Source organism: Lotus japonicus, chromosome 3 (genome assembly GCF_012489685.1).
Source record: "Lotus japonicus ecotype B-129 chromosome 3, LjGifu_v1.2".
NCBI classification, from domain to species: Eukaryota; Viridiplantae; Streptophyta; class Magnoliopsida; order Fabales; family Fabaceae; genus Lotus; species Lotus japonicus.
In genome coordinates, this window is record NC_080043.1 from 68772308 (window position 1) to 68793695 (window position 21388).

Below are 21388 nucleotides of genomic sequence, written 5' to 3' on the forward strand. Positions count from 1 at the left end.
GCCAACCTCACCGAATGAGCTTTCTATTTAAATATTCCAAAATGTTTGTTGTTTTATAAAACCAATGCAATAACAAACATTTTGGAAAACCAATGCAACCACAAGGGGTGGTAGAAGTGGTGAATGTTTTTTTATAACCCAAGGTGGTGAATGTGCAATCCCTAGAGATTTTGCCTAGGCTTCTGGCCTAGCCTCCTAGGTTCGATCCCCTCTGCGGTAAAAAATAATACATTTGTGGTCAGGGACATTACCACCGTATCCCAAGGTAGAATGTAAAATTGTTTTAACGTATCAGGTTCAAAACATAAGTATTGTTAAAACACATTACCGGGTTTTCAAGTTCCCTACAGGATTGGTGACTTGATGTTTGTGTTTCGTGAATTTCAAAACCCGGAACGCATGTTCGAGATTTTTTACTTTCGGGTTTTCAAGACCCCGAAACACATAACTTTCCATACTGGAAACTATAGCTCTCAGAACGTTTATACATTGAAAAGCCTTTTGGGTTTTAGACCCCGATACAAATGTTAACAGAACATTAAATTACCACATGTTTGAGTTTTCAGATTGTGATAATGTACTTAATTGAGGGCATTAGGTGGTTATCTAAGGTCACTAGTTACCTAGATTTTTGGTAAATAGTAAGAAATCCAAATATTGATGAAGAGGCTGGATTTAAATCCTCTTTGGGTTCTTTAATGAAAACGTTTTAAGTGTCAAGATAAAAGATTGCAAGGAAAAAGAAGAACAGGAAACAAAAAGAAATCAAAATGGCAAGGGAAATGACATTACATTGAATATAAAAGTGAGAATCACAGCATACTTTTAATCTCTTTGTAACCACTTGTCATATATATAAGACTTGTAGGCATCCATGGAGAGTTTTGAGTAATTGTGTGAATCTGATTAGTTTTACAAACAAAAGTCCTATTTATAAAACTTAAAATGAAACTGGTACTGGATGCTACAGACCATATTAAAACTAAGAAAATGACTCCCAACATTTGAGCCATACACTTGGCATAACTACAAGACACATAAAATTAACTTCCATGACTGTTTCATGTCTTCATGCCACGCTCCACTTTATTTTACAACTGCCATCTTCAGTTTATCTTTCTTTGTCTGGACTGGATAAATGGTCTTTTTTGAACTCTTCTCAACTTGTCTACGTGGCTTTAATAATTGCTCCACATTCCATTTGCTTCATTCAGTAACTGCCACATCTATATGTTTCTGAAATATCACTTCGACCATCTTCTATCACAATGGCTAATTAATTGTTCCATTTCTATTTTATAGTTTCCCTTGAACCATATTAACACATAGCACATAGGCACTATGATTTGAGAGCATGGACGAATCTACTTGAAGGCTAGGTGTGGCTAAAGCCACATCCGTTTTTCTTTCCTTTTTTTCAAAAGAAAAATTATATGCTTGACAAGAAAACCCATCAACTAATTGCAAGTTATTTTTCAATCTAAAGTTTATTGTTTTGATTTTACTCATATCTCTAATTGCAAATTATTTTTAACGTTTTTCAATTAAAAATCACAATTTACAGAAGAGAAATTAAGAGATAACTCAAAGGAGAAGACCCAACATCTAATCCTAATAGAACCAGGAGATTCTTCTAAAATAGTTTAAGGAGTTTGTTTAAATTTCTTAGAGATATAATTTCTCTATATGTACATTCACAAATATCTAAACTACGAAATTATTGTTTAAGTTTTAAACATCAAGTTACTGTAATTGTTTTCTCTAATCTTTTCTTGTACATTCACAATTTCCTTGTGTTCGTTGGTTTTCTTCTATTTTTCTTGTATAGGCAGTTTTGCTTGAGTTTGGTATTTGTTGGTAGCAGTCCGTGTAAGCAGAACTTTCCAATAAGATCACAAATTAGTAAAGTTACACTTTGTTGTCAAGTGTCGTGTGTTATGTGCTTTGATAAGTGCTGTAACCTGCTATGTGTTGTGGTGGATTTCTCATGCACCTCCTATTTTTCGACCTCCACTATTAGTGTAGTACAGATTGTTGTTTTCATATTGTATTTTCCCTGTTTTATTGTTCATGTTTCTTTACTGTACTGTTGTTTTCACTTTGTTTCTTTTGTTATATTTTGTTATAAGCTTAGTCCTTCTTGGACTGTAATATCTTCTATTTCCATAAGAAACTTTTTCTCATGATTTTATCTATAATATTTCTCTTTTTCGAAAAAAAATATTTTCAATATATTTTAGTCTATAATTTCTTGTATGTTTAGCCACACTGATATATAAGTCTAGATCCGCCCCGGTTTCCAACTATAAATCATCTAGCTCTTACCACTTGCACCACACAAGTATAGCAAAAGTAATTTTTTCGAATTTATGGTTAGAGTTAAGATAATTTAAGGCAAATTTGAGTCTGAAAAATCCATCAAAAGCTGAAACACAAGCGAAGATAAGGAGGGAAGAGCAGCCAGCAAGAATGCACGCCATCTCTGCATATCCTGCGCTTCCTATTCGAGCTTCCATTCCAATGGCTACAGTTCGCTGTGCCTCTCGCCTCTCCATTCCTGTCAACGTTAACACCATTCGTCCTCGCTTAGCCAGTCCCTTCGTACCAGAGGTACCACTCTTACTGTTGGAAACCCACAACCTTATTTTATCACAAACCCATTTGGTTACTTTAAATGCAGTGAAAATTGTAAACGAATGATACAAATTTGATCTTTATGAAACCCAGAAGCGTATTTTGTCACAGCATCATTTGGTTGCTTGGGAAGCATTAGATATTGTAAACAGAGGAAAAAGTTATTTTCTTTTTGATGAACTAGGAAATGGGATGTTTGTTTGTTTTTGTCCACTCACTGTAACTGTGAAATCTGAAATATGGGAATTGCTGTCTGGTATGTCTGCATGGTACTTGTGAAAATGTCTGAAAGAGAGAGAATGTCAAGTTAGTGTATGTTTTTGGGTTGAATAACCTTTTATTTCATTTTCATATTTTGTTTTTGGTGTTTACTTAATGTGTTAAAGAAGTAAAAGAACTAAATGTTAAATGGTTCTACTGGGTTGTGAACTTGTAATCATCAGTCATCACAGGTTTGTAAGAATGTAAAAGAATCTTCCATTTGAATGTGCAAATCTGCTTGGACCATAAGGAATGCAGCTTTGAATTTTAAATTTGATTTTCTGAAAAGGGTATATAGCATTTGATTTGGTTTTGTTTTAATTCCTGAAAATATTTCTTTCTCATTCTGATATTCTTGGTTTTTCTTCTGGTTTGCTATGAGCATTGAGCTTGTTGGAGTGTTATCCAGCTTTACTTCTAATTTATGTTGATTCCGATGTTGAGCGTGCCTGTTTTAAGTGGTGAGAAGGCTCGTAGATTGAGATAGGACAGTAATGGTTTCCTTTTCTTGCAGTGCAGGTTGTGGAAGCAGTGGATGCATTGCATTCAGAGTTCAGGGCTGTGGATAATTTGGTTGCGTGCAATACCACTCGTGTATTGAAAGCTTTTCAGAATTCTCGAGTTGGATCTCATGTAAGCATGCCCCTTGATTTAGATAACTGGTTTGTATTATGGTATTCTTGGATTAAATAATCATTTGATTTGATGCTCATGGGTGTATGGAGAATAAATGTTCACTGTTGTTATTGGAATTGGTAGAGATGTTTTATAGGCCATTGGGCTGATTTTCTATGTGACTGATTTTGTTAACATTTTGAGCAAAATCATAAGAAAAAAAGGAAACCCAACAACTTAAGATTTTACTAGTGAGAATCTGGAGCTGCCAATTGAAACATGAACAAAAAGTATGCTTTTACGTCTAACTTTAGGATACTTGACAAACTAGAATTGATGCCTTTTCAGGTAGAGTTGACAGACAGTCATGATTATTGAATTGTAATCCCTGTGATGCAGAAAACTTGAACTTCTGTACTTTGATTTGTGACAGAGAAATAGGAAATGAAACACTCCCCTTCCTGATCAGAAAAAGATCAAAAGATTATTTGCAAATTCAGCATCTCATCAGTTGGTTGTTTTTACGAACTCTGCCTTAAATTTGATGCCTGTTTTGTCAGGATGTCTTTGATTAGGATGTTGATTATTATTTTTTTACAGCTCTTGATATTTGATACATACAAGCAGTCAAACTTTTGTTACAATTTCTGTGGTAATAGTTTTCTGTATTTTGGCACTCTAATTGGTTGTTAACATGCATATTGCTATCAGCACTTTGCTGGTTGCACTGGTTATGGTCATGATGAAGCTGGGGGACGTGAGGCACTTGACCAAGCCTTTGCCGAAATTTTTGGAGCTGAGTCAGCTATTGTTCGTTCACAGGTTCTTAGTTTTCCCTGTGTTCTTTTTTAATAGATCACTTCTTAGTTCTTACTGAAGATGCCCTTATAGAAGCCATAATATTCTCATCTATCAACAGTTCTTCTCAGGTACTCATGCTATCACATGTGCTTTATTTGCATTCCTGAGGCCTGGGGATGAGGTAGCCATTTCCTTTTGACATTCCATGTTTTTCCTTATTTGCTTGCAGTTTACCTCTGTAGTTATATAATATTATCTTGTTGTGTTTTAACTGGAATAAGGTTTAGACTAATATAGCTGTCAGCTTTTGGCAGTTGCTGGTGCTCCCTATGACACTTTAGAGGAAGTAATTGGGAAAAGGGACTCTGGTGGACTGGGTTCCATCCAAGATTTTGGGGTGGAGTACCGAGAAGTTCCAGTATGCTACTAATCAGTAATTTCTGTTTGTTCTGGCTGTAATTTATTAGTCTTCTTTCTGACTCTTCTCTGACACTTCTCCATCAGCTTGCGGAGGATGGTGGACTCGACTGGAATGCGCTGATGGTTTCTATCAAACCCAAAACAAAATGTGCTCTAATACAGAGATCGTGTGGTTATTCATGGCGTCGAAGTTTGAGTGTTAATGAGATTGGGAGGGCAATAGAAATAATCAAAGTAAGGTTCTTAATGTTGCTCTTTCTTTTGAATTGTAGCATCATGATTTTCTGTTAGCAATAATAGAAACTTACATATTTTGTAATAATTGTTTAATTTTGTATATCTAAAATGCCATAGTAATAGAAACTATATTTGCTTTACTGCATGCTCTATAATATTGAGTCAATTTTATCCTAGCTTCTATGTTTTTCGTTAATTAAACCAGTGATAATTTTCCTACAGTACTGTTGCATTGGAATAACATTTTTCCCAAATAAAATATTGGGAACTTCTGAAGCACACCTGCCTTGTTCCTGTTTTGACCTAAAAACATATGGAAAAAATAGTGGCTTATTAAAGAAGTATACTTTTAAGGTGTTTGTTTTAGAATTTTACACCCAAAAGATAATCCTTCAGCTGAAGAAATCTGTTTGTAACTCTCCTATAATTTTTCTGATCATGGAATTTTCATGTGATCTCAGTTTTTGATGTAGAGATTGCTGAGGAAATGAGACAGTAGATGTTGTTTTCATGATGATGTTAAATGACATTATCTAATTAGTTGATTAAAAAGTGCAATTTTGCTCTAACTTTTACCCATGAAATCTTCATTCTATAGCAGTCTTTCCTCATTGTGTATGCAGAAACTGTATTCTCAGTTTAGGTGAAACACAAGACTAGAGTGAAATTACAAGTTTTATTGTCTCATTGTGTAAGCTGATTGTCTGTGCTTTTCCACGGTAAGTAACCTTTTTCTGATGGTATTTTCACTCTATGACATGCTCCAAATATACATGTGCAGATGCAAAATCCTGGCTGTTTAGTCATGGTTGACAATTGCTATGGTGAGTTTGTGGAAAGCATTGAACCTCCCATGGTGGTACGTGATAATATGTCATACTTTGTGTTGCTTTATTCCAAGGATGAGTAGTATAACCTTGTTACATTGGTGGGCAGGGTGCAGATTTGATCGCAGGCAGTCTGATTAAGAATCCTGGTGGAACGATTGCACCATGTGGTGGATATGTTGCTGGGAGAAAAAAATGGGTTGAAGCAGCTGCAGCCCGTCTTTCTGCGCCCGGGCTCGGTATGGATTGTGGTTCAGTCCCTGGTGATATCATGCGAGCCTTTTTCCAAGGATTATTTCTTTCACCTCAAATGGTTGGTGAAGCAATCAAGGTACTGATTCTTCATTTTAATTATAGAGATATTGTGTTTTTTGTACTCATATCTGATAGTGACTCAGACTTTCTGTATTCTAAGGGTTCCTTTCTGATTGCTGAAGTTTTGGCATCTAAAGGCTATAAAGTGCAGCCACTCCCACGTGTCCCCCGTTATGATACTGTTCAGGTTTTCTAACTGAATCTTGTGTTGTACTTTCTAAATGAAATATTGGTGACTGATTTTTGTTTTAACGTTGAGTTACCGGCGTTACTAGCAAGAATATATTACTGGTAGAAAAGCTGCTTTTGATCTAAACAAAAGCTAGTCAGTTAGGAATCTCTTTTCAATTTATGAAATGATAGTTACTCAAATGAAAAGTAAAATCAAATTTCAATGCCAATAGGCCGTGCAGCTTGGAAGCCGTGAGCGTCTCCTTGCTTTCTGTGAGGCTGTTCAGAGAAGCTCTCCGGTTGGTTCATATACCAAACCAATAGCGGGTACTACTCCTGGATATGCATCTGAGGTCTGTTCAGATTTCTCTCAATGTAATGTCATGTCTTGCACCTTTTGGGATGTTTATCACTTTTCTTTCCTGGCAAAAATTAATAACTGTTTGATATCAATCTCAGGTGATCTTTGCTGATGGAACCTTTATTGATGGGAGTACTAGTGAGCTTTCATGTGATGGACCTCTTAGAGAGCCATTTGCTGTATTTTGCCAGGTACTTGTATTTTGTATCATGCTATACTACCTATGATGTGCTATTTTCTTGTTATCTTGATTTTATTTTCCAAATGTAGGGTGGCACTCATTGGACTCAATGGGGCTTAGTTCTGGGAGAAGTTTTGAAATCTATATGATGGAGTGTAAATATCAGTCACTTAGTTCATACAAAATATTGTTATGTGGCCTTAAGAGGACAATGGACATGGTTCAGGTTGGTGCAAATGCAAAGAATAAACAAGTATTACTTGCACATAACAAGATCACTGGGTTCTATTCTAGATTGTGCAGGTTTTGATATGTATGTAGTTGTCAACCTCATTGAAAGAGCTTCTTTTAGAAGTCTTCTTCTCTGGTAGATTAATAGCTTGTAAAGGGTTGAACACAATCTTTTTTTTTTTTTGAAAGAAGGTTGAACACAATCTTTGAAAGTAAAATTGGTAACTTTTTTTTAAAAAAGTATTAATTAAAAATCCTTATTTAAATGTACTTAACTTTCACGCAAATAATTAATTAATCTTTGCGCAATTAATATTTGTGAAGGGTGGGCTACATTGTGCGACACGAGGGTGTATTAACCAAAGATGGATCACATAGTTTGACCCAGAAAAAGAAAACAAGAGAGATCCCATACTTTGAAATAAACGACTCCTGTTGACCAAAATAAAATAAAGGATGTTAGATTTGGTACTCCACCATACCCAAATCATTTAAGTCCAAAATACCCCTCTCCTTCATTACTCACTAGTACATGGTTGGGTAGATTCAATCAACCTGCTTGATTTAACTCGATCCAATAAAAAAATGCTGTTCAGATTTGGCAAATGGCTGGGTAGATCCAATCAACCTACCTGATTTAACTCGATCCAATGAAAAAAATGCAGTTTGGATTTGGCAAACAGGTCTATCGGATAAATTTTATTACAGTCCAATCATCTTCGAATCGGATATCAGTTTCAATAATAATTCATCCAATAAAAGGTCTTATGGTAAGGGAAGGAGGGAGTAATATATTACTTAATATTACATTTTTAATAATTTTACCTAACTTCCCACATGTAAAATCTGAAACCCTTGTTTGTAATTATGTTTTGTTGTACGGATATTGGTACATAACCTCCTACATGCAAAATATGAAACCCTTGTTTGTAGTTTTTTTTGTCATATGGAAGTTGGTAGTTATGGACTTATGATATAGTTGCATGCGGGAGACTTGGAGTACTTGTTCAGTTTGTAGTTATTTGACATGTTGGAGAATGGAGACATCTAAGTTTTAAGTGTTATGTCATTGTCGTATTAATTAACTTGATTCATGTTTTTTATTGTATTTGACTATTTGTCATTTAAGTGGTACTATTTCATGTTATTTTGTACTGTTTTTTAGTCTTTTTATCTTATTCGGAACTATAACAAATTTATTACCATTTTTTGTCTGATTTTTTTTTCAAATTTTTAATATTTTTTTCAATATTTCATAATTATTATTAGTTTAATATAATGAGTTCGTTCGGGTTTGAAGGTTAAAATTCGCAAAATCCAACCAACTCAATCCAAACAGTTTTGGTCGGTTCGAATTCTAATTAACCTAAAAATCCACCCAACCCAATTCATGTGCAGTCCTATTACTCACCCCCACCACACCACACCATACTCTCATTTCATTCCTTTCTCCTTCATTTTCTTCTGCTTCTTTCGTTTTTGTTGTTAAGTTCAAACGCATCATAACGTTTTTAGAATTTTATTTTGATCATAACAATTTCTATAGAAGCATTTCCATTGAAAACTAAACTTATTATAACACTTGAATTTCAGGAGAAACTCAATTTATGTTATGCTTCAACGTTCAGTCATCACAAAAAGAAAAGCTTCAGAAGTCACAAGACTGTTTGGCAAGCAAACTCATTCAAGTCAAGACACATCTACTATGACCATCCAATGCCCACGTCATTAGTCAGAAATATTGAAGACAATTTTTTAGCGTCAAAGACAAAGTCAGATTGCAACCAATTGCCCTACATCCAAATCAAAAGGCAACCAATTGACTTACATTCAAATTTGATCACGTGAAGACTATGTTACTTTAGCAAAAGACACGCTGACCAACAAAGGAAAATGACAAGCCGTCAACATCAAATTTCTCAATTGTCTCATGTCTGAAAAGTAGCTCAAGTCTATCGCCACGTACTAACTGACAAACATCACCTTTCCGGCTAAATGATAGACTTGCTTCTAAGCATGCATTCAATGAAGCTACCAACCGAAGTCATTTGAATCAACGGTTGGATATTATAACACAACGGCTAGAGCAACGATCGGATTATGTCTCACAACGGCTACAACACTAGCAAGCGAGTATATAAGGCACTCTTGAAGATTGAAGAAAGAAGAAAATTAATTCTGAAAGACAAGAACTCAAGCATTCATTTCAATCTTCTTCAAAGCATTCAAAGCTCAAGCAGAAAATTCCTAAGTGTCAAACCTAAGCTTTTATTTCTGCAAGTGAAAGAGAGAACCTCGTACCTTAAAAGAGTCAAATCTATTTATTCCTTTCTCTCTTAGACTTAGAACTCTCAAGTGAACCAAAGTCAAATCTGAACCCAAACACTTAGAGTTTCAGTGCTATAAATTCTCTACATTTACTCTTGAACGAAGAGAAACCCTGTAGAGTAAACTAATCTTGTAAAGATTCTGGGAGAAGTCTTGAACAATACTTGTAGGAGGAGTCCTGTAGAAAACTTGGAGAAGTCTGTGATACTTGTAGGACTTCAATGCAACCCGTCCGAACGAACCCGAACATCGTCGGATTGGGTTGGTTCGGGTTTAAAGGTGAAAATTCGCGAAATCCAACCAGCCCAATCCAAACAGTTTTGTTCGGTTCGAATCCTGATTAGCCTAAAAATCCATCCAACCCAATCCATGTGCATTCCTATTACTCACCCCCACCACACCATACTTTCATTTCATTCTTTTCTCCTTCATTTTCTTCTTCCTCACCACACCACCACACCACACTCTCTCCCTCTCCACACTCTCTGTTGTGTTTTGATTCTTTCGTTGTTGTTCTACTACTTCGTCATCTTCATCCTTTTATTATCAGTTCTAAACCGCGGTAGGTTAAAATATTTTGATGTGATGATTTTCGAGATTTAAAAACCGGAATACAAAATTGTTTTAACGTACCGGGTTCTAAAAGTCAGTATTGTTAAAACACATTATCAAGTTTTCAAGTTCTCGACGGTGTAGACGAATTTTAAAACTAAAAACACATGTTCGAGATTCTTTACTTTCGAGATTTCAAGACCCCGGAACACATAATATAGCTCTTGGAATGTTATACATTGAAATGTCTTAGGAATTTTAGACCCGACACATAAGAATAAAATTACCCGGAAAATTAAGCTACCACATTTTTGATTTTCAGATTTCGATAATGCACTTAATAGAGAGCATTTTGTATTTACTACACTAAAGGGGTGGAAAATTTAGTGATGAGGTGAGAAATTAAATTCATTAAAATAAACGATTCCTTAAGATAAGAGAAGAAGAAATAACTGTCCCAAAAAAATTAAAGTAGATGAATTTTTTATGGGAATGAGTTTTTTTTTTTGTTGTTGTATTGAAAAATTAAAAGACAAACGAGAAGGAAAGAATATTAAAAGATAAGGAGACATTTACGGTACACATTTGAAAGGTTGTGTAAGGTTACACATTACCTTTTTGACCTACACTAACAGGTTTTTCCGGTTTTTTAAAAAATAAATAAAAATACATATTTATTAATTACAATAATTAACTTGTGATAATTTTAATTACGTTAATTGGATCTATTTCAAGCAACACCCAGGATCCAACCCATATTCCAGTTCTTACCCTTATGCACCCAAAATCCTCTCAGTTCTATTCATTCTCACCTTAACTCACTCAGCCGCCGCCATGCCCAGTCGTTGCGACAGCGGAGGCGACTGCGCCGTCAGAACAATCATCAGGTCCGTCACCCTCTTTTTCCTCCAACTCAAACTCAGAAATTCCCCAATCTCAACCACGAAATAGAACAATAGAGAGAACAAGAAAATAAAGGGTTATGAGGAATGCACCGTCGAGAGCAAGATCCCGCAGATCTACTCCCGTGACCCAAAAAACGCTCTCTTAAGAGGACTGGCGGTGATGAAGCCCAAAAACCCATTTTTGACGAACGTGAAGGTGGGTTGCCCTGGCTTCTGCAGATCTGGAGGAAAGGAGAGGCACACTCGAAATAGGGAAAAGGTTTGACCTTGGAGGAGGACATCCGACGATGTTGAAGTATGCTTCTTCTTCTTCATCTCTGGGTTGTTGTGGGTTTTGGATCGGTGGGGGTTGTTTTCTGGGGGGTGGGGGTTGGTTTTTGGTATTTTGGGGGTGATGGTGGGGTGGGGTGGGTTGCGGTGGGGTTTTGGGGGTTCCGATTGGTTTTTGCAGATCTGGAGGAAGGGAGGGGACTTTTTTGTTTTCTGATTTTTTTGAACCAACCCCAGGTATTTTCAGATGAAGATGAAGGTGGAATTGAGAAGATAAAAAATATTTAATAGATCAATTAACTTAATTAAAATTATCACAAGTTAAGGTGCATGGAAAGGTTGTTCTTTGGTAATGATTCTGCATTGGAAAAAAATTCTGGGTTGCCCTTAACTTTCTTATTTTGTTCTGTGTCATGGATCATCTTGTAGTTGAAATAAGTGGTTGAAAAAGTTTGGGGATGGTGTTCTGGGTTTTAGTTGTTGTGGTGAAGAAGGAGAGAGAAGAGGAACAGATTAAGATAAAAAAATTGAAATTAATTAAAAGATAAATGTTTAATTAAGAAAATATGTATTTTGATTTTTTTTAAAAAAACTTCCTATTGGAGGTCAAAAGGCACAAGTGTAACCTTACACAAGTTTTTACTTGTGCATGCTAAATTTTTCCATTAAAAGTATCTAATTTTTATTGATAATTTAAAATAAAATAAATCAGTTTTTTTTTTTGAAATGATCAGATTTATATTCGTAAAACGGATTGTGTCGACTATTTTTTTACAGAGTGATTAACTAATTATAGTCAATAGAGATGTGTTAGAAAATCAATTTTATGTCGACTATTTTTTTGTCACACCAACAACATGAAATGTGGACTTTTCTTACTACATGACCGTGTTTAAGTGTTCTCAAACTTCAATCTACCCACACACCTACGGTGGTGGCACGGAAAGGATATAAATCTAAATTTCTCAACTCAACATCAGACAGACCCCGATAACAGTACCAATCAAAGGATAATAAGAAGAACAAGGCAGAGGCAAAGTTCTGAACCTTGGTAATAGATCCATTCATACTTATGTTTCCACTCTTATTTCTATGATTCAGTGTGGTTATATTCCTGTGATATATATAATTATGTTTGAAGTGTTGTATACAATGCGGCTTCATCGATTTGGCTTCTCTGATATTAATGATATAAACTATGCATGCTCTTCTATTCAGTTCATTCTTAACCTCTATAAATCCAGATTCAGTATTTCATGTTTGGTTCATCAATATGCAGAACAGAAGCAAATTTAGGGTATAGTGTTTGTGGTGTTTGGATCACTACTTAGATTCATTTAGGGGTGTAGTTTATTCTTAGAACTTGAGTTAGGTCTAACTCTACACTAAAAACTAGTTTAGGGAGGAGGATTGTTATACATATATAAGGACTTATTGTTCTATCCTTTATACGGACTTATTTGACCATATCTCTAGTCAATCTTGAACTGTAGGAGAGAGTAGAGACACATGGGGGAATATAAAGTTATCCTTGGATTAATGAAAAATGATACAATGAAGCAGAATTGAAGGGAATGGAGTGACATTAGTTGTCATAATTTAAACTGTATTCCATTGCATCTTATATATATGTTTTGATTCTCCTCAAGTTTAGGGGTACCGCGAGATGGAATAGATAGAATCAATTAATTATGCACTAATCTTCTCAACATTCTATCCCTTTCCCCAACAATCAAATGGAAACTACTCCAAATAATCATAAAGTATGCATTCGGCAGCCAACATAAAACTCGCGAATAAATATGGATCTGTGATCCATATAGCCGACCTAAGCTAGTGGATATGACTTTGGTTATGGTATGAGTTCTCTTGACCACCTTATCATCTATCTGCAGGTTCAATATCTAGAATTTCTACAAGTTCAACAGCAGAGGCAACTAAAATGAATCCTGCACAGATTGTTTTGTTTGGATCAACTTTTTGTGTCATGATAGCAGTGCACTTTTCTATGAAGCTAATTTCAGAACATGTTTTAAATTGGAAGAAACCAAAGGAGCAAAAAGCCATAATAATCATTATCATGATGGCCCCATTGTATGCTGTGGACTCATATGTTGGTCTGATAAACTTTTTTGGAAGTGAAACATTCTTTACATTCTTGGACTCAATTAAAGAGTGTTATGAGGCTCTGGTAAGATTTACATTCTGGAAGTTTCAATTTGTATTTCAATTGAGCAATTTGATGACTTGTTGATGTATCACTTTTCACAACTTACCAATGTGTTTTGTTATGTGCAGGTGATAGCTAAGTTCTTGGCTTTGATGTACAGTTATTTAAACATTTCCTTGAGTAAGAACATAGTACCGGATGAGATCAAGGGAAGAGAGATTCACCATTCATTTCCAATGACTCTTTTTCAGGTGGTTGTTAATTCTCATCAAACCTTTTTATTCCATGAACATGTCTGCATATAAATGTGAAGCTTAACTCATTAAGGTCACTTATATCTGCAGCCTCATACTACTCGTTTGGATCATCATACACTTAAGCTTCTCAAATATTGGACCTGGCAATTTGTGGTGTTGCGTCCAATGTGCTCCATCTTGATGATAACTTTGCAGTATCTTGAAGTTTATCCCAGTTGGATCAATTGGACAATTACAATCATTCTGAATGTTTCTGTGTCACTGGCACTGTATTCTCTGGTTGTTTTCTACCATGTCTTTGCTAAAGAGCTTGAACCACATAAGCCTCTTTCCAAGTTCTTATGCATCAAAGGGATTGTCTTTTTCTGCTTCTGGCAGGTATTTTCCTATGCTTTACCTTTATCCTTTGTACCTTGGTTGATCAGTGATCATACAGGTCTTTTGCTTCTGTAAATTGGATTGTGTAATTGAAAAGTCATTTTTCAGCTGAAATTGCTGTATTTTGGTTTGATTTATTATACAGGGAATTGTGCTTGATCTCATGGCAACGATGGGAATAATCAGATCCCGGCATTCCTGGCTTTCTGTGGAGCGAATTGAGGAAGGTTATCAAAACATTTTGGTCTGTGTTGAAATGGTTTTCTTCTCTATATATCAGACCTATGCATACAGTGCTGCACCATACAGCGCTAATAACAAAAGTAATGTGCTATCAGATAAAAAGTCAAAGTGATTCCAGGACACGGAGTCATGAGCTACAGTGTGATTCATAAGATTATGAATGTATGTTTCTCAGGATTACTATTGCTAGTACTTTCCATTTTTCATGAGACAAACAATGGGTAAACATTAATTGCGTGAGAACATCAGAATAAGGTCCATATATATAGTTTGAAAATACTGCTTGTAATGATGTAGAAAGTTTCACTATACTTGTCTTAAATCATTAGATTCAATTTGTGAGGGTTTTAGAGAAACCAGGATAAAGTTTTCATTGATAACAAGTCTTAAAAGTAAATCTGTAGGTGGAAAGATGAGAGAATTAACCCTTGGCTCATTCAGAAAATATCACTTCTCATCCATTTTCTTTGGTTCCTGCACAATACTACCAAAGAAAGCAAGTAAAATTAGGAACGCACAAAGCCACAAACCAATTCCAGAGAGTAACAGACACTAGAATAAATCATATAAGCCAAAAAAAGAGAGAAGGCTTCCTCTGAACCCCACCACGCCGTGGTTCCGGTCACCTCTCCTCACCGTTCACACCCCCACTCCGATCTTGTCTTCAATTCAAGTAATGTATGAACTTTTCAAACAAGTTCTAACATTTTTCTTGTAGTACCACCATTGACGCCACTTGGTCAGAACTTGTTTAAAAAGTTCTGATATTACATGAATCAAGGACATGTCTTGACTCTTCACTCATTTTTTTTCTCTTTTACAATCTGTTTCAAGAGTAAGGAAATGTAGTGGTACTGGTATGTATAGCCTACGAGCTATGACAAGAACAATACAAAGACTGGTAGTTTGTTCTTCCTCTCCATCTGGTATCTGCTATGACACAATATCAAGCAACACATTCCTTTCTTTTTTTATATCTGTTACTTTTGCTTTCAACCAATCAAAGAAATGAATCAGCTTCTCCTAACTCCTCCTCTACAAGATCGTCCGTCTCTTCCTTTATTGCTGAAACAAACAACTAAGTAATGAGGAGTGATAGAAACAATCACTTTAACATTTTGTTTCTACTCTCTCTTATTGATCGGTTGAAATTCATGTGTCCCCCTAAATTGGAAGTGTGACTTTTTTTTAGTGTTCCTCACATGAATTTCAACCAATTAATGAGAAAGCGTTGGAAAAATAGTGATAAAGTGAGTGTTGAATGCGGAGGCTTTGAAGGCGCGGCGCCAGTCTCTGATTCACAACGAATAACTTTTCGCTTCATGAGCAAAACACGATAGTAACATCAGAGGAGACAGCGGTGACAAACTATGGCATTCTAAGGAAATCCAGATTCAGTATTTCATGTTTCGTTGATCTATAAGGAAATCTAAGGTTGAGTGACTGGTGTTTAGATCACATCTTAGATTCCTTTGTGCCTCAACACACTACCGAATGTTTTATCTTGTAGTTTCTGAGTTGTCTGCTTCAATTCATCTTTTATTGTCATATGACTAATTTGATACTAACAGAGTGATACCTAGTCAAAGTGGTATAGCCTATAGGAGACCATTTGATTGGGGGTTTAATCAAATCTTGAACTGATGGGGGAATATAAAGTTATCTTTGGAATAATGGAAAATGATGCAAAGCAGCAGAATTGAATGGTATAGATTGTGACATTAGCTGTCATGGTTTAAGTGAAATTATTTAAATCAGAATGGAATGGAATTGAAACTGTAATTCCATTCCACCTTATATTATATCTGTTTTTCAATGGAATCTCAACTTATTATTAATTAATCTTACCATTCTGTCCATTTCCAAACAATCAAATGGAGACTACTCCAATTATAAAGAACTATCCATATATGATATGACAAGTCTTAGTAAGCCTTTGTAAAAATGGCTCATGTGTTTAATTGAAGTCCTACACAACATCAGAGACAATTAAAATGCATACTGCACAGATTGTTTTGTTAGGATCAACTTTCTGTGTCATAATAACAGTGCACTTTTCTATGAAGCTACTCTCAGAACATGATTTAAATTGGAAGAAACGAAAGGAGCAAAAGCCTTAATATTTTATTATCCTTATGGCACCAAAAGAGAAAGGTCAAATCAGTTGCTGTTAACATTCCAATCTGGTTCAACTTTAAAGACCTTGGTACCATCTTTTCAAATATACACTGAAATACACATGTTGCTTGGGATTTGTAATATACTCATTAAGAAATATATGATCATTAATACTATTGGAAACAACAAGATACAGGACCTAGGGTTATACCAGTGAACTTCCCATACATGGTGAGATGGAAGAACAGAAAGGGCAAATATTATATTACACTATAAATGTGTAGAATCTCTAGTGTGATCTAGTAAATTCCATTCTATAGACGAGACCGAATGAAAACCCTCCTTCCATTTTTCTGCAGAAGATTAATTCCCTTAAAGCCATCATTCGATTTATTTGGAGGCAGCGACTCCTCAGCGCGTTTGGTTGATGTTTTGTACTGCTGCTTTATGTTATTCATGTCTTCCTTCCCTTCCTCCATTTCTGTCTGAAAACGAAGATGTTCTGCAACCTTAAGATCATGGTTTTTCTTGGTTTTTAAAGGTGTAGGCAAGGGTATATTTATCAGTCCCTCCGGCAGCACCATCTTATTATCTACCTGCTTCCTGCCTGTAGTAAGGAAAGTAATGACATTTGCATATAAAAAATCTACATAAACTCTTTCATCCTTTTCTTTTTAGGTACCATTAGAGATGCATGAACTAAATAAATTCAACATTTCAACTTCATGATAAAGCAAAGTTAAGCAAACCACAATAATAGAGTGCAGCATTACTTGTACATGTTATAAAAGGTTCAGTATAGCAACCCTTCTGAAATATGAATAATTGGAGAACATTCAGTATAGCAACACAGAATAGAATGGTTTGCTATCTACAAAACTGAATAGAATAGAACAGATGGAGATGAAAGGGACAAAGGGACAACATAATGTAAAATAAAATAGACGGGGACAAAGTTTCTCGTCTCCAATCAAAGACCAATGGAAGAGAAAAGGTAGAAATATACCCAAACTAAATAAAACACAGCCGTTTAGGGTAAAGGTTGGGGCAAAATAAGTTTTTTCATCATGACTCACAAAATTGCAGCTAAACTCACGAGTCAACACGATTCTACCCGAGTTAAAGCAAAAAGGATTCTGCGAACGTGTCAACACGATTTCCTTTGGTGGAATCGTAAACTTGTCTGAGTTCGCTAGTTTGACAGCCATGATAAGGAACACACTTTTTCTACTTTTATATTCTCTCAAACAAGTGTAAAACTTATTTATGAATTATTAATGCTTTCTTCATTTGATAATTAAAATGCAACTAAGATGATCCATTAGAAGTTTAGACTTTAGAACAACTTAGAATTTTCTTTCATTATAAGGATTAGATACACACTAGTAAAGGGAAAAAACTAAAGGAATTGGTAGGATGAAGCAGGCATATTGACCAGACTGAAGTTAGAATTAGGAGTTTTGAGTCACCTAACATGTCACCAATTTATGACCTAACCTGCATTAGACTTGGTTTGGTAAGCAAACTACACCAAGATATTTTAAGAGTCTATTCTACTAAAAGAGTTAGATTTTATGTCATTAAAAAAGCCTTTAAAGCCTAATGGGTAGACATTGCTTCAATAAACAAGCAAGCATAAAACTTTTTAAAACATATTTAGCTAAAGTTGTCAGATCATGCTATAAAAAAAGATTTTAAGCCTAATAGGACTGCCCATTTAGCAGTAATAGCAATGAAAATAAACATTTTTAATACTTGTCCTATTTTAATCTCTAAAACTGTTAGGCTGTGCTATAAAGATCGTATTCTAAAATTGGTTTTGGGTGAAGCCAAATTTTTATAAAGAAAAGTCAATCATTAGAAGAAGCCTAATATCAACTACAAGTAAAATCTGTGCCTTGTATTACAGAGGTTTGCTTCCTCTAATTCCTAACTGGAGATTATGATCATTTTTATAACAAATTATGGAGTTTTTTGCTTTTCTTTTTAAAATATATAACTCATGTCCCCGTAGGATACCTCAAGTGGTAGGAGCTGGGGGGACATATGGGTTGGGTAGGGGAGGTCCAGTATCGATTCCTGGCGGGCACAATTTATCTTTCCGATGTACCCAAAAAAAAAATCTATAACTCCTCACGTTTAGTATCTAAAAACAAACCACTCATTTCAGATGAGTCAAACTCAAATAAAAGCACATGAATGTCAGAGTCAGAAATCAGTGGGTATAATCTTGTAACATAGGATCAAGGATATAGATGACAAGTAACAAACATGAGACTAAAGTAATATCAAACAAGGGACAAGATACTCTAAGTTGCCCAACCTATATCCTCAAAACTACTCATTTTCTACATCTAGTTTCACTTCAATCCAGCACAGTGTTGGGTTTGGGATATTAATTTCTGTATCATTCATTTTAATCAATAATTAAAATAATTCTATCTTATTTCCATTTTACAATATTGAGACAAAATATTGAAAATACAAACAATCCCATGTTAAAAAAACAAAAAAATCGAATCCCTCGAAATTCAGAAAAATGAAACGAATAATCTATTTCTTTCTGAACATAAAACGAGATAGAACTAGAGTTAGCGGTGATTCGAAGCGAAATGAAAGCTTTGGACCAGAGAGAGAGAGAGAGAGAGAGAGAGGAACCGACCAGGGATGATTTTGTGGGAGCCATCGATGGCGGAGCCGACGGCGAAGTTGAAGAGGTCGACGAGGATTTGGCTGATGGTGTGGCGGCGGGCAACGTCGGACAGGGCGGTGGCCATTCCGGCAATTTCGATGAGCTTGTTTCGGACGAATCAAGGTGTGGTTCTGTGTTTGTGACGAGGGAGCTTTCAGTTGATTCGTGATTATTTGGATATTTATATGGAAATGATGAATGATGATATGTACTTATAATATGTATATGAGACTGAGATATTTGTAGGCTAAACGCCAAATCAAACTTCTATCTTTTTCTTTTTTTTTAGTATTTTTTAATTGATTAATTGACTTAGATTTGGGATCAATTTCATGTTTGTTTTTTTTTTGTTACATAGAGGGGGCATGGTCCCTAGAGCGAAAAAACGATAAACAACAGAAGCACGAAGAGAAGTTAAAGCCTTCTCAACATCATGAACCAAAAGACTACGACATTCTGCCAAAGGAGAATGTAACACCTGTGTACCAAAGTCAAACACATGACCAATTTTAGCAAGACAGTCTGCAAAGGATTGGAGCTACCTCATCAAACACACTTGTGGCTTACGAGAATGTTGCACAACCTTTTGTGGCTTTCAAATCGTTGTTTTGTAAGGGAGTTGTACTTAAAAGAAACAGCTCCGCTAGGGTTTTAAGAAAACAGCTAGCGCCGTCACTCCCCTTGGGGGGTTCCCTCCTCCATTAGGGAAGTTTTTCTCCTGCTTTCTAGGTGTTTTGCTCCCACAAATGGTGGGTTTCTACCACATTAGGTGGTTCTTTACCCAAATAAGTGGGTTTTGATGTTTTTTCTGCTCTTTTCCCCTTTTCTTCCTGCTTCCAACTACCTCCACTCTGTCTTCCACCTCCATGTCCGGCCACCGCGCTTCCTTTCCCTTCCATAGCTGGATCTCCAACGATTGTGCAAGTGCGCCACAACTGAGCCATGTTCCCCTTGTCCAGACCTCCACGCACCTTCTCCCCACTAGCTCTCACCTCTTCCGTGAACACGTTCATCCTCCTCTGCCTCCGATCACCTGCAAACACCGTCGTGCTGCTGCTACTAGTCCAATCGTTGCGCCACCCGTTTCCGCCACTGCTCCCACCTCTGTCAGCTCCATATCTTGCCGCTTCCACCGTCCTTGCAGCCTTTGTTGCTTGGGATCTGCAGAAGCTTCTCCCTTCTCTTTGTTGTCAGATCGGTTGAATGACCCCCGTTTGTTGCAGCTGAAGCCTGCACTACTTGCAACACCGGCAGAGCCGGTTGTGATGTTGCTTTGGGAGCACCGATCAAAAAAAGATACATTTTAACTGCTTAGAAGTTATTTAGCTTTCTGTTAATTTGGGTTTTGAGAGGTTTATGTCTGGCCTTTTAGGGTTTTACTTCATGATTTATTCTGATTGAGTCAGCTGAGTGTGCATGTTTGAGCTTCATTTTCTTATGTTTTTGAGCATTGTTGTAGCACTCCTTGAGATTTAGTCTCACATGTTGTAAGTGTCGTTTGGCAACTCTTTGGGGCTTTAATTCCAAGTATCATTGACCCAAAAAAAACCTTATGGTGTGACAAAGGCAGGAACATGACCAATTGACCAAACTATTGTAAGGACATTATCCATTGATTTTGAAGAGAGTTAATGGGTGCACAACTTGAAGTATAAGAGTGATAAAATATATGGTCTCAAAAGGGTTTTTTTTTGTTGCAAAAATGGTCTAAAGTGGTTGAATGCATTGAATAAGTTGAATGCACTTGAGGTGATGAAAAGTTCAATAGAAGAATGAGGATCTCAATTGTAAGTGTTAATTTTTTATTTTTTATTCAATTAAATCATTTCAAAAACTCATATGTGATAATTCTATGAAATTTGATTAGTTGTCAAGTGTAAAACCCTTTTAAACTATAAAAACTTTATGACAATGTAAGTAGAGTTTACACACATGTCCAATCATCCAACAACACATCCTATTACTCAGAAATTAAAATACGTTGGCAATATATTCTGTATTGCTTGTCAACAAGAATATGGATTATCCATGTCCAGATTATGAAAGAAAGTTCCTCCATGGCATGAACCATGAATGGTACAAACAAAGGGGAGCAAAAGAGGCAGCAAGAGCAGAACCATGAAAGTTCCTCCAGGTGCAACCTGATGTATACTATAACGTCAAAAGTAACTAGTAACTACACAAGAGTAGATAATGTAGCTCAAGCTCAGCCAAGTTATCAGTAAATGTTAACCGAGTCAGTGACCATAGTTCATGCTTACTGCAATACATACAACTGTAAGCAAGTATTTTCTATATCTTTAACCTTCAAGATCCTGAACCATTGCTCCGCACCACATGACAACGTGGTAACCAAGCTTGGAACCTGTGTCGGCGAAGTAAGAAAATTAAAAGACCAGATCAGGTGGTTACTATAAACAA

The 21388-nt window shown here is 35.9% G+C and overlaps 3 protein-coding genes across 5 annotated transcripts; 2 read left to right on the forward strand and 1 right to left on the reverse strand.

Moving 5' to 3' along the window:
• The first annotated feature begins 2372 nt into the window (after positions 1-2372).
• Positions 2373-7297, forward strand: LOC130745473 (uncharacterized). Of its 2 annotated transcripts, none has more exons than XR_009021779.1 (12): positions 2373-2610; positions 3415-3528; positions 4222-4332; positions 4430-4492; positions 4616-4729; positions 4816-4965; positions 5750-5827; positions 5905-6126; positions 6211-6297; positions 6515-6656; positions 6741-6833; positions 6913-6968. XR_009021779.1 is itself a non-coding variant. In XM_057597760.1 (12 exons), exons 1-12 carry the CDS (start codon positions 2470-2472, stop codon positions 6970-6972), a joined length of 1353 nt encoding a protein of 450 aa, XP_057453743.1. In that variant the 5' UTR covers positions 2373-2469; the 3' UTR covers positions 6973-7297. The 2 variants fall into 2 exon arrangements, 1 of the variants encoding a protein (XP_057453743.1); XM_057597760.1 differs by having other exon boundaries at positions 6515-6634; positions 6913-7297.
• Positions 7298-10674: 3377 nt separating this feature from the next.
• LOC130745474 (uncharacterized) lies at positions 10675-14492 on the forward strand. Of its 2 annotated transcripts, none has more exons than XM_057597762.1 (5): positions 10675-10821; positions 13005-13300; positions 13408-13530; positions 13624-13914; positions 14060-14492. In XM_057597762.1, exons 2-5 carry the CDS (start codon positions 13052-13054, stop codon positions 14267-14269), a joined length of 873 nt encoding a protein of 290 aa, XP_057453745.1. In that variant the 5' UTR covers positions 10675-10821; positions 13005-13051; the 3' UTR covers positions 14270-14492. The 2 variants fall into 2 exon arrangements, with proteins under 2 accessions (XP_057453745.1, XP_057453744.1); XM_057597761.1 differs by lacking the exon at positions 10675-10821 and adding an exon at positions 11269-12160.
• A 1849-nt stretch (positions 14493-16341) lies between these two features.
• Positions 16342-19164, reverse strand: LOC130745475 (uncharacterized). The gene is made up of 2 exons (XM_057597763.1): positions 18938-19164; positions 16342-16882 (listed from the first exon to the last, which is right to left on the reverse strand). The coding sequence occupies exons 1-2, from the start codon at positions 19050-19052 to the stop codon at positions 16590-16592; spliced, it is 408 nt and encodes a 135-aa protein (XP_057453746.1). The 5' UTR covers positions 19053-19164; the 3' UTR covers positions 16342-16589.
• Between the last annotated feature and the right edge of the window lie 2224 nt (positions 19165-21388).